The sequence below is a fragment of the Arvicola amphibius genome, chromosome 6, assembly GCF_903992535.2.
Source record: "Arvicola amphibius chromosome 6, mArvAmp1.2, whole genome shotgun sequence".
NCBI lineage: Eukaryota > Metazoa > Chordata > Mammalia > Rodentia > Cricetidae > Arvicola > Arvicola amphibius.
This window is the reverse complement of record NC_052052.2, coordinates 28,940,348-28,953,657: the sequence shown is the minus strand read 5'-3', so window position 1 is coordinate 28,953,657 and position 13,310 is coordinate 28,940,348. Positions and strand designations below refer to the sequence as shown.

Below are 13,310 nucleotides of genomic sequence, written 5' to 3'. Positions count from 1 at the left end.
TAGCTGCAGTAACAGACAATGACTAGACATTGCTCAAGTTCCTCAGGGAGGCAAAATTGCTCCTGCTGAGAACCGGTCTACAGATGACGCTAGCAACCATGTTCTATTTTAAAGCCTGGTGAGGGGCTGGAGAGATGGCTCAGAGGTTAAGAGCATTGCCTGCTCTTCCAAAGGTCCTGAGTTCAATTCCCAGCAACCACATGGTGGCTCACAGCCATCTGTAATGGGGTCTGGTGCCCTCTTCTGGCCTGCAGGCATACACACAGACAGAAAATTGTATACATAATAAATAAATATTTAAAAAAAAAAAAAAAGCCTGGTGAGCCAGGACTGTAGAAAGAAAGAATGAGGCTTGTGAGTTGAGTTTCTCCACAAATCTAATGCTCACAGTTTAATCCCAGAGCCCACAGCGGAAGAAGAGAATTGACTACCAAATGTTGTCCTCTAACCTCCAACTAGCCAGTGTGGCAGGTGGTTACATGCACTTACATACTCAACAATAAATAAATAAAAAAAATTTAAATTCCTTTTTTTTTTTTGTTTTTGGCTTTTCTCTGTAGCTTTGTTCTGGAACTAGCTCTTGTAGACCAGACTGGCCTCGAACTTGCAGAGATCCGTCTGCCTCTGCCTCCCGAGTGCTGGATTAAAGGCATGCGCCACCACCACCCAGCAAATTTTAATTTTTAAAAAAGATCTGTTTTTATTTTATTTTTATTTTTGGTTTTTCGAGACAGGGTTTCTCTGTAGCTTTGGAGCCTGTCCTGGAACTAGCTCTTGTAGATCAGGCTGGGCTCGAACTCACAGAAATCCGCCTGCCTCTGCCTCCCGAGTGCTGAGATTAAAGTCATGTGCCATCACCACCTGGCCTGTTTTTATTTTTAACTGGAGGGAAAGAGTATGTACACATGAGTGTAGGGACCCTTGGATGCCACAAGAAGGCGTCAGATCCCCTGGAGCTGGATGGTTTGGATTGGCCCAACCTGAGTGCTAGGAATAAAATTCAGGTCCTCTACAAGAGAAGCACAAACTCTTAATTGCTGAGCCACCTCTCCAGCCCTAATAATAATAATAATAATAATAATAATAATAATAATTTAATTATTAACAAAAAAAGAACCAGCATTTAGAGGGGTGAAGGAAGCGCTGTCTTAGCAGAGAACCCCTGAGAAACACAGGGCCTCTGTATGGGAGCCCTAAAGAAGCTGGCAAGGCTGGAATCCAGCGGCAGGGGCTGAGGTACACAAGAGGACCACAGAATAACAGGAAAGGCCAGGCCAGTCATAGGACACTCTGTTCCTTACCTCAAATAACTCAGCACAGTGGTCCCAGACGCCCCTGTGACCTAGGAAGAATTCTATTCAGTTCAATTGTTGTTGGTGCTGTGACAGTAATGGCACTCAGAGGCAAGCCTGTTGCCATGTGGGCAGCAATGTGCGTCTAGAGTCTCCAGCAATGGGGTCTGGGGAGAGGCTCAGTGTGAAATCACTGGCGCAGCAAAGACTGGCGGGCAAATGCTCCCCATCCACAAGCCGGCTGCTTGCAATCCCAGTACTCACGGGGTAGAGAAAGGATGCTCAGGGCAAGGTGGCAAGCTAGACTAGAAATTGGCGAGCTCGGGATTCAGGGAGAGACCCTGTCAATACCTAAGGAGAGTGGTCAAAGAAGGACCCAGTGCCAACTCCCGGCCTACATATGTTACACACGCCTACCTACCCTCACACATGCAAACACACACACATGCATATTACATGCACGCATGTGCACACACACATACACATGAAAGAAAAATGGAGTCTTCAGCAAGGACTCTAGATCGGCAGCTCCACATAGCTGAGAGATGGCAGGGGCGCTCAGTATGGCGACAGACATGCTGCCCTCTGAAACGCTGTAAACAGGGAAGCCGATTTTACCCTCTGAGCTGCCTGAGGCTTTGGGAAAACAATTGAAGAACCTTGGTCTCCTTCTCCAGACCCTGATACAACTAGCTCCAGATGCCATGTTTTCGAAAAAGGCCCACTGTGGGCAGGAGGTGGCTTCCCCGGCCACAGCAGTATCCACATCCTGCCAGTCCATCTGGGGCCCTGTGCCCATCCAGCCAGACCTCCTCATGCCAAACCCTACGCTGATCAGTGAGACACCCACAAAATGTTTCTTCTAGACAAAGTTAGATTTACCCAGACAACCTAAATCTGTCCTGCTCCTGACCAGAAGAAATACCTCAGAAGTCACCCTCCTCCTCTGCTCAGAGGGGCTGGCTGGAGGATGGGGCCTTCTCACTAACCGGAAGCAAGCCGCCTTCTTCAGCCCCTCAGAGCCCATGTGAGAGTGAGCCTCCATGCTGTCTCAGGCTCCCTCATCCGCCCCCCAACCCCACAAACTGTCTGTCAACCCACCACTGCCTCCTATGCCTTCTGCCACATTCCAGTCTCCTGGGGCTCATTTTCCCGGTTGCTCTCTCCTGCCTGAGAAGTCTCCATCAGAGGTCACTGATGTCTGCACTTGCAGTGAGATTTGCTTCCTTTCCTGGTGGGACCTGTGAGGGTGGGGACAGGTTTCCAGGCCCTAAGGAGGAGGGGCTGGACACGACTGCCCTATGTGGTTGGTACCAAAGGCTGAGGGGCCCACACCAGACTTACAAGAGCTCAGAGGAGGGTGGGGCCTGGGGTTAGTGACCTGTGCATTCTACACCTGAGGGAATTTCTCCCACCAGGAGCCTCAGCACTGTGGCGAGGCCCAGGCTCACTCCTGAGGTATTTTCAGCTGAGTCTCCGCACTGACTTTCTTCACAGGCCGTTTCCATAAACGGCTCTGCACACATAATTACTGGTCCAGTCCTCAGCTGGCTCCAGACCCCAAATTAAAAGGGAACACCCGCACAGGCCACCACATCAAGCCTGCCGAGGTAAAAAATAATTCCCAGGAGATGTGAGCAAGGGAGCGATTCCTCCAGAAGAAACGCAAGGAAGAACTGAACTGTGGGAATGTTCCAGAAAGATGTGGTCATGACGACGCATGCCTGTTTATTTCCCTATCCCATGACTCACTTTTGGAGAGACCCCCATCAGTGGGCAGGGTGTGTGGACACAGTTTGAGTCAGAACTTGGGAAGGTCTTGAAAGTTGGGATTCAGAGGCAGGGAAACTGAAGCAGGTCTCCGTTGAGGTCACACATAAGCTCTGGGTAGTGTGATCCCGACTTTCAGACTCAGCCAGGTGAAGTGAGTGGCTCTGGAGTTCAACAGGTGGCACACTGGGGTGGAGGTGATGCCACAAGGACCCTAGAATGCCCGTTGAAGCCACTTCTTCCTGCTGGGTCTCATGGAAGTTGGGCTGCGAGGAGACAGGTGTGATCTCTGCTGGCGTCCCAGAGATGGGGCTGGCTGGCTTCCATCCCACCCAGTGTAGCTCTCGGTGCTCCCTGACTCCACTGGGCTGTCTCCCTCCCCTCTGCCAGTCTGCTCTGAGCACCTGCCCATGGGGGCTGTGGCACCAGGTGGGGTGAGAGCCATGGAAGGGTCCCATTTGGGTCATTTCTAGGTTATTTCCCAAGGACAAGGAGAAAGAGGGCTGTCTGTGACCCCAACTCAGGCAGAGAAAACCAAGCACCCTAGGTGACATGCCAAGCACCCTAGGTGACGTACTATACAGGCTGGGACTTCATCATGGGGGAGCTTGCCTGTCAAGGATGGGCTAAGTCGGCTACGTAAATCTTGACCACCTCTTTTTTTTTTTTTTTTTTTTTTTTTTTTTTTTTTTTTGAGACAGGGTTTCTCTGTGGCTTTAGAGCCTGTCCTGGAACTAGCTCTTGTAGACCAGGCTGGTCTCGAACTCACAGAGATCCGCCTGCCTCTGCCTCCCGAGTGCTGGGATTAAAGGCGTGCGCCACCACCGCCCGGCTGACCACCTCTTTTAAAACAGGGTTGGGGTTTTTCATCCAGTCTCTAAGAATGGAGGTGGGCATGGTGAAGCTTAGTGGTAAGGGCATTTGCTTAGGAAGGGAAAGGCCCTGAATCTGGTGTACAAGGCATTCTCTCTCTCTCTCTCTCTCTCTCTCTCTCTCTCTCTCTCTCTCTCTCTCTCTCTCTCTCTCTCTCTCCTCTCTCTCAGACATACAGACACACAGAAATTTTGGGGTGGTTCTGGGGAATAAACTCAGGGCCTAACATAAGGGCTCCGCCACTGACCCTCGTCTCTTTTTTTCCTTTTCTTACTTATAGTTGTATGTATGCACGTCTGTCTGTATGTGGGTACGTGCACTTGAGTGCAGGTGCTCACAGAGGCCAGGGGTAATTAGATCCCCTTAGAGCTGGAGTAACTGGAGTTGTAAACCGGCTGACATGCTGACATGCGTGCTGAAAACCAAATCAGGTTCTCTACGACAGCAGAAATCTCCCCATACCCTAAGCCATCTCTCCAGCCCTGATTCCTGGTTCTCTCTCTCTCTCCCTTCCTTCCTTCCTTCCTTCCTTCCTTCCTTCCTTCCTTCCTTCCTTCCTCCCTCCCTCCCTCCCACCCTACCTACCTCTTTCTTTCTTTTTTTCTTCCTTTCTTTGAGACAGGGCCTCAGTAAGTTTCCTAGGCTCATTTTGAACTCAGAATGCTCCAGCCTCAGGTATCCAAGTATCTGAAACTATAGTCATAGAACAGTTTTACTCAAAACCCTCCCAAAAGAACCGAATCTCCATTAATAAAAAGAAAACAAAGATGGTCTTGGACCATTCATGCAACTCTGAAGTTAGGAATGATAGAAATAGGAATGTGGGTGGCTCTCAGAGAAATTCGTGGAATGGGTTAATAGACGGCGTACTGCATGATCCCATGTCTGTGAAGCTTAGAAAGAGGTCGAGAGACTCGGGTGACAGGAATCCCAGCAGTTGCCTAGGGGGAATGGCTGTTAGAAGCAGGATTCCCAGAGGAACTCGTTATCTGATTGTGGATGGTCTGAATTTTATGTAATGAGCATGGGAAACTTCTGTGGATGGCAGCTGTATGGCGGGCACAGCCTGGGGTGCAAAGGAACTGCTGTGTGGCCTTGGGAATATCACCAGCCTTCTCTGAGCCTCGCTCTCCTGAGCCAGCACTGTGAGTGCAAATGCAGAGACAGATGTGGAAGTCTGGCCAAGTGGTCGGTGCTGTTGTCATCTCATTTGGCCCCGGAAGCCCCTTAAAGATGAGCACCTCTGGGGCTGGAGAGGTGGTGGCTTGGTGATTAAGAGCACTGACTGCTTTTCCAGAGGACCTGGTTCAATTTACCAGGTTCATACCTGGTATAGAACCAAAGGAAGTGACCCTGAGGACAGTGGTGAGAAAGTGTCACCCTCAAGGTCACACGGCTGGCAGGGACAGAGTGGGACCGAGGCTGGTCTCTCGTGCCCTCAGATCTGGCCCCCATAGCTCATTGCTGCCCCTGCCCTCAGACATCTGAGGCCTCGGGAAGAAAGCTCCTGGGCTGGGAAAGGGGCTGACACATGTGCAGACGGCTCCATGCGGTCCTGCTGGGCTCCTCCTGTTGGTGCTGGTTGTGCCTCAGTTTCCCCATCCAGAACAGAGCTGCCTGCCTGTTCACAGACATGAGCAGGCGGGGCTGTCGTCCTTCTCACCTCCTTTCACCCTTGGGAAGGACAGGAGGGCCTGAGGCCACCCAGCCCAGGAACAGAGCTGTGAGGCCAGCAGGTGCCAAAGAAACAGAAGCAAGGATCAGGGCTGGGAGGCATCTCGTTTTTCTGATGCTATCACAGCAGACATGGACAGAAACAGAGGCCCACAGAAGGGAGGACGCATGGCAGAGACCAGCAGGGACTGAGGGTGGATCGGGAGGGGACAAGAGTCGGGTCCGGTGCTGAGAGTACCAACTTAGCTTGTGGCTCTCCCTTCTCCGAGCACAGGGACATCAGGGACAGGAGTCTGTTGTCATGCTGCACCACAGGGTCACAACCATTGCCACCCTGGAATGCTGGTTCCAGGACCCTGACTTTCAGGCTCAGACCTGGGCTTGCCAACAGAAGGCATCAGTATGTGTGTGACACATGGGGCCTGGTACTCAGCAGGTAAGCAATCATTCTAGGATGGGCACAGTGGCGCACACCTTTAATCCCAGCACTGGGGAGGCAGAGGCAGGCAGATCTCTGTGAATTCAAGGCCAGCCTTGTCTACATAGGGAATTCCAGGACAGCCACAGCTACATAGTGAGACTCTGTCTTGAGAAAATCAACAAGATCACTCTAGCTGGGAGAGTTTACTGCCGTGGCCAGTGTAGGTCACTCACAGTGAGTCTGCACTCAGCAAGGGCCTGCTGTTAATTCCACAGATCCTACAGGCAGTGGTTGGTGGGGGAAACAGGATTTAGAAACCATCATCACGGGTGTGGCCTAAACTCTGTGTGTCCCTGGCCCTGCTACTTATCCTCTCTGGGACCATGAAACTGGATGACAAAACAGGTCCACGTGCTGTTGTCCCAACCAAATGAGAAATGGAAGGATGTAAAGGTCAAAGGATAACTTTTCTTAGAAACACAGGACACACAACCTTGGTTGGCTTTTAGAATCTATTCCCAGGTTTCAGTATACATGAGACAGACACATGGGGTTGATTTCCTTCCTTTCTTCCCTCCCCCACTCTTCCCCTCCCTCCTTCCCATCTCTTCTCTCCCTTCTCCCACTGTCTTTCTTTCACTAGGGCCTGTGGTTACTCTGATGCTCTGGATGGCTTTACATGCGATGTAGCCCAGGCTGGCCTGGAAGCTGTGGCTTCCTCCTGCCCCCGCCTCTTGAGTGTTCGGGTCAGAGCTGTAAGGCACCACACTCAGCCACACAGATTTTCTTGCTTTCTTTGCACAGCTGAGCTGCAGCTGGGAGGGCTGGGGCTTGGCAGTGGCCTGGCTCCTGACCACCCTGGGTGGGGGGGCGGCAGTGGCCCAGTTCACACTCTAAGTGAAGGGAGGCTGTTTTTTCCGCTCCTGTTCACCTGTCAGTCAGTCATACAACCTTGAGGACAGGTCACTAGGGGTCACATTTATTCATTTATTTTTCAGACAAGGTCTCACTATACAGCCCTGGCTGGCTGGCCTGGAACTCATAGAGATCCTCCTGCCTCTGCCTCTGGGGTGCTGAGATGAAAGTTGTGTGTCATCATGCCTGGCCAAAGAGTCCCATCTAACGGGACAGGTGTTAGGCTCGGAGACAAGGGACTTCCCTAAAGTTGCACCGCAGCAGCAGCAGCAGCAGCAGCAGCAGCAGCAGCAGGTCCTGCTCTACTTACACCAACAGTTCCCACCAGAGCTGTTCGTGTTTTGATCAGAGGATGGGGGTGGGGTGCAGAACATGGGCTGGGTGGTGATTCATTTTGATCGGCAGCTTCTCTGGGGACATTCTTGGGCAACTCTATCCTTAGTTCTTAGTCCTAAGCCCTGGGTCAGCCTGTCCTAAGGCTGGAGAGGCAGTTACAGCCCCACATGAGGTCCATCCTAAATTCCCACCCTGCCCTCTAAGCAGAAAGGCCGTATCTAGAGCCCATTGGCTGCAGTGCCTCCTTAGAGCTGAGCTATTGGCTAAATAGCTGCCTTCCTACCTCTGCCACCACCAGCTCTGGATGGGAAAGAGAGGTTTGGGTGTCTTCTCTTCTGGCAGGAAAACAAGTGGCTGAGGACACACACCCTGCTGTCCAGTCCCGTATGTTCCTCTGTCCATCCTATCAAAAGCTCTCCCCATCTTGGAGGGAATATCGCCAGCATGAGCACTAAATGCTGAACTCTTTCAAGGCAGTCACTGCCTCTCTGGGTCTCCCTGCCCATGCCTGGGCAATGGGAGTAGAGACTGTAGCTATTTACCTGGACAAGCTCTGCCTCCATGCAGTGTGTGTGTGTGTGTGTGTGTGTGTGTGTGTGTGTGGTGACCTTGGTGGTTACTCAGACCCACCCAGGCCTTATGTCTGCCTGGGACCCCAACCACCACAAACAGCAGCAAAGCAGGTGGGGACCCGACCAGCTGTGATGGAAAGGTATTCTGGAAAAGTACCTTTCAGACTATTAGAGGTCGGGGCTGGAGAGATAGAGGCTCAGTGGTTAAGGGCACCTGCTGCTCAGGACTCCCTATAATCTTTAACTCCTGTCCCAGAAGATCTGACACTCTCTCCTGCCCCCATGAGGCACTGCATGCACTTGGTACACATGCATACATGAAGGCAAAACCTCAGATGCATAGAAGAAAAATATTTTTTAAAGGTGGGAATGTAGCTGGGGAGATGGCTCAGGAGTTAAGACCACTGACTGCTGCTCTTCCAGAGGACCTATATTTGATTTTTCAACACGCACACAGCTGTCCACAACTGTCTGTAACTCTAATTCCAGAGGATCTGATGACCTCTTCTGGCCCCTTCCAGCACCAGGCAAGAATGTGGTACATAGACATAAATGTAGGCAAAACACTCATACACGTAAATTAACAAACAAAAGACTGGTGGCCCTGAGGTCTTGAGATACATGGAAAAGGGAAGAGCCACACTTTGGGAGAATAGACCCGCAGCTGCCTCTTGAATCATTCACTGGCCTGAACACTCACCCTTTGCCAGACCAAGGTCCAGATATTCGGGCCCAGTCCCACAAAACTACAGTCACGGTCTGAGTCTGTCCACTCCACCTCCTGACAGTGCACCCCACCCACCCGCTTCCTGCTGCACAGAAAGAACCTGCCGTCAGGGCGTGAGAATCAGCTCTGGTCACTCTGATGATATGACCACAGGTTTCCACACTGAACTTTGCCCCTCTCTTCTGGACTGCGTTTATCACGACAGTATCACTGCCCTCTGTTTACTCATCAGCATTCCCAGGACCAGCTGTCTTCCTGGGCCTAGGGGACCTGGGCATCACCAGATTCCCACTCCTGCCCGCCTTGGTGGGCAAACACCCTGAGAACCCGCGATAGCTCTCAGACCTTCCAGCCCTCTGATCCTTACAGTCGCCTACAGCCCCTTGGTGCTGTTGCACCTTGACTCTCTGTCCCGGGGGTCTTGCACTACCAGAGGGCATCATCCCCAGATAGGCGGTCATGCCCACTCCGCATGGAGACTGCTGCTACGAGGGGCCCTCCACGAACTCACCCATATTGACGAAGCTCATGACCAGGTCGGCGCGACCCAAGTGAGGCTGCGGGGGCCCGCCGTCGTTGTCATCGGCCATGGCGTGATACAGGTCCAGCATGAAGAGGGGCGCGGACGCTGGCTGCCGAGAGGCAGCGGGTGGCGCACGGGGTCGGGGCCGCCCAGGCAGCCCGAGCACCGCCAGGATCTCTCGCTGCATGTCTCGGCGCTCGCGCGCTCCTAGGCGACGCTGGGGACAGGTGTGTGGGGGACGCGGGCCGTGGCCGCCGCCAAGGGCGCACAGAGCCAGGCCCAGCAACCAGAGCGGACCGGGTCGCACGGCCATCTCGGACTCTCAGCGGACGCGCATCCACTCGCTGCCCGCAGGGCCAGGGAGAGACGCCCCGACGGCGAGGACCGGAGGGCGCAGCGGGTCCCCTGAATTCGCACCTGTCGCGGGAATTCTGCAGCGGCCGCGCACCACGCGCTCCGCAGCCGGTCGCTAAGCCCGTAGGTCCCGCAGAGCAACTTGGGCTCCCGTAGCGCGGACCCGCGAGTGTCCGGAGCTGGACCTCCCGCGGCCTCACGGACCGGCGAGCGCTTCCTCGGCCCCGCCCCTTTCTGGGCCAACCAATGGGGGCTCGGGGGCGTGTCCGATCCCGGGCCGACTCCGGCCGGGCGCCTCCGCAGCAACTGCGGCGCAGGGGTGGGAGAGCCTGTTGCGACCCCGAGGTAAGTAGTGTGCGGGCTGGGGAGAGGCCTTCAAGGGTGTCCTGGGTCCCCATCCAGCTTCCGGGGCGCACGCCGGGCTCCGCGCGGAGACGTTGGGGTCTCTGAAGCAGGCACCTGCGCCCTGGGGCCGGCGAGATCCCGAGTTCCCGGGTAGCCGTGGGACCCGCCGGGTCGCCCTTCTCCTCCACACAGCGACGTAGACGGAGCCCAGACACATAGTTCCGGCCGTCTGGGCTGGGCTAGTGCCAGCCTTGCCAGGAAGGTGGGGCACATTCCGTTGCCCTCAGCTGCCAGGGCCCAGTCCCCGCTACTCCTCGAGTGCCAGGCTTCTTCTCCACCCGGCGGATCCGGATCCCGTAGATGATCCCACATGGATAGCCTCTGGAGCCTCCCAAAGGGGGCACACCTTTGCTTAGCTCCTCATTTGTGACGGCGGCCAGCTGCTTGCAAGAAAGGAACCCCAGGAAAACTTTCTGACTTACACCCCTTTTTGCACTCAGGCCTCTCCTGGCTGCTGCCACAGCATTGCCTCTAGGTCGTAAAGGCTCCAAAGCGGCTCAAGTGTCACTGAAAAGAATTGACCAGGAAGGACGGAAGTCAGTGGGAGGAAAATGCCCTGCAAAGGGAATGACTGTGTCAAGGCTGGGAGTGTCATAATGGCAGGTAGCAGTGCTTCCAGGCCTATTCTTAGTGTTCACACACCATTACAGAGCACACAGTGGTCTTTCCTTTCTTCATTCCTTCCTTCCTTCCTCCCTTCCTCTCTCCCTCCTTCCCTCTCTCTTCCTTCCTCCCTCCCTCCCTCCCTCCCTCCCTCCCTCCCTCCCTCCCTCCTTTCTTCCTCCCTTTCTTTTTTTTCCAGTAGGTTCTCACTGTGTAGCCTTGGCTGACCTGGAACTTGCCCTGTAGACCAGTCTGGCCTCAAACTCAGAGATATGCCTGCATACACCTGCCTCTGGGATTAAGACATGCGCTGCTGCACCCCACAGAACCTTTCTTTTTAATAGATGGGGAAACTGAGGCACACAGAGGTTAAGTGCCTTACCTCTGGTCGCACAACAGAGGAACTGAAGAGCTGAAGAGGGGCTCCAGGACAGAGACCATAAAGAGCCCTGCAGGCGGTGGGTGCTACATGTGGATTTGGGCCAATTATGAATTCTCCAGTGTGGATTCAAAATAAAAATCCAAATAACTGTATAATAGTCACCCAAATATGCTGAGGTGATTCTTTCAAAAGATTGTTCTTAAATGTGTGTACTTCCTGTGTACAGTGTCCTCCCCTCTGAGGTCAGAAGAGGACAATGGAGCCCCTGGAGCTGGAGTTACAGCCTGTTGTGAGCCACCTGCTGCTCTGGGAACCTAACCCAGGTCCTCTGAAGAGCAGTCAAGTGCTTTTAACTGCCGAGCCATCTCTCCAGTCTTGTTTCAAGTTTCAAGAATCAGCTAAATTCTTCAAGTAATCATCCACAGCCTGTCTTTTATCCAACAGGTCAATTTCCATACTACATCAAAGTCCCCATAAAGATAAAGAATGGCGGGGGAATCAGGAAGATCACTGCGAACTCAAGGCCGGAATAGTTTCCGCGGTTCCAGAAGGCTAGGGGTGGGTTCACAGCTCCACAGTCAGACCTTGTCTCCAAACAAAAGCAAGCAGAACAAGGAGGAGGAGAGTGAGGGGAATGGAAAGAAGGGAGAAAAGGGGGGAAATGCTGGCCTTCTAAGGGTGATGCTGCCAAGCAGCCTAGAATGTTGAGGGGCGTGTGGGTGGCAGGGAGACAAGACATGGGCTGAAGTTGGAGACAGATGTAGTAATAGAGGAGGGACTGACAATGGTTCTCTAATATGATGAGGTGAAGTGAGAGGCCGAATCCATAGGGCTTGGCGACTGGAGAAGGCAGTAAGATGTTCTCTATACAATTTTTGTTCAGGAGCCCGAGTCTCCTACCCACAGTTCCCCCCTGGTCCCCTCTCAACTCTGGGTGCCCTCTGCACCAAACGCTACACCATACCACCAAGAACCTTCCACCCCACCCGTGAGTCTCAGGTTGCATTCATTCTAGGCAAGGCTAGACTGCCAGGCTACTTACTACAAGCAGCCCAGCCTGGGACTGGTTCTTGGTGAGTGGGTGGGGGATCATTTATCTTAGCTTAGGAGCTAGCTACCTACTTCTTGTAAACTGAAACAGGGTTTAGCCAGCCACCCAACAGCCTCCACTCAGAATTCGGTTTATTAACAGCCATGGTGGGCTGCTCTGCTGGGCCCTGACCCAAGACTCCACCTTTGAGTAGTTCCCACTATAGCAGGGCTGACCATCTGTGAACACGGTCATTTCAAAGGCAGAATAAAATCTGTTGCTCCTCTGGAGGAGCTGGTGACGGTTCTGAAAGGGCAGAGCCAGGGTGCTGGGAAGAGGAGGGTTCCTCAGTGGAACCCCGGAACAGCAGAAGGTCTAAGGTGGCTCAAGTTTCTTGGAGAAGGTAGCGGACTTTCTGGCTCACCTGCCGACTGTGATTTTTGCTAAGATACTCAACTTTATCCTTAGGGAGACTTCAAGATCATAGAAATGGGATGTGTAGTGAGAACTATCTAGCGTACAAGTTCTCTGTAATGTATGGAATGCTGGCAAGCATCGCATAAACGTTAGCTGTAGATGTAAAGCTTCAGCAGGCACAAAATTTGTATCATTTGTGTCGAATGTGTGTGCAGCATGTACGTGCGTGCCATGTGTGGTCAGAAAACAACTTGTGGGAACAGCTGGCCTTCTCTTACCGCATGGGCTCTGACTGAGCTCAGGTCTTTAGCCTTGGTGGCAAGCACCTTTGCTTGCTGAACCCTCTCACTGGCCGTCAAACATGTATTTTTTTAAATCACATCTCAGAACTGTTATTATGGGGGAGAGGCTCATGTAGAGGTTAGAGGATGATTTTGTGGAAGCTGTTTCCAACCTTTTTGTGGGTTCTGGGGATTAAAGGGAAGTAGGTCTACAGGCATGTGTGGCCAGCACTTTTCCTGCTGATCCACCTTGTCAACCTCTGCAGTATTTTAAGCCTCTTTCTTGTCCATTTCCCATGCCTTACACAGGTCCCTGTTTAACGGAAATAAGCTTCCTGTGGTACTACTGAGCCCCCCCCTCCCTTTTGGGTTATTCTCTCTCTCTCTCTCTCTCTCTCTCTCTCTCTCTCTCTCTCTCTCTCTCTCTCTCTCTCTCTCTCTCCCTTTCTCTCTGTCTCTCTCTCTCTTTCCCTCCCTCCCTCCTCCCCTCCCTCCAGGGTTTTTCTGTGCAGCCTTGACTGTCCTGGAACTAGTGTTTTATACCAGGGTGGCCTGGGACTCACAGAAATGTGTCTGCCTCTGCTGGGATTGAAGGCATGCACCACCACCAGCCAGTTTCTGGTTTTGTTTTTAAGATTTATTTTAATTGTGTGTGTGCGTGCACATGAGTGCCTATGTCCTTAGAAGCTAAAGCATTGAATTCCTTACCCTATGTGGGTACTAGGAACTTAGCTC

General features: G+C 52.8%; 1 protein-coding gene across 1 annotated transcript in view; it reads right to left on the bottom strand.

Annotated features, from left to right (window-relative positions):
• The window catches only part of Bmp8a (bone morphogenetic protein 8a), a 29,595-nt gene extending 19,953 nt beyond the window's left edge, over positions 1–9,642 (bottom strand). Inside the window, exon 1 of the mRNA XM_038335299.1 lies at positions 9,092–9,642. Within this exon, the coding sequence (XP_038191227.1) occupies positions 9,092–9,416 (325 nt within the window). The 5' untranslated portion in view covers positions 9,417–9,642. The remainder of the gene's footprint in view (positions 1–9,091) is intronic.
• Positions 9,643–13,310: the final 3,668 nt, after the last annotated feature.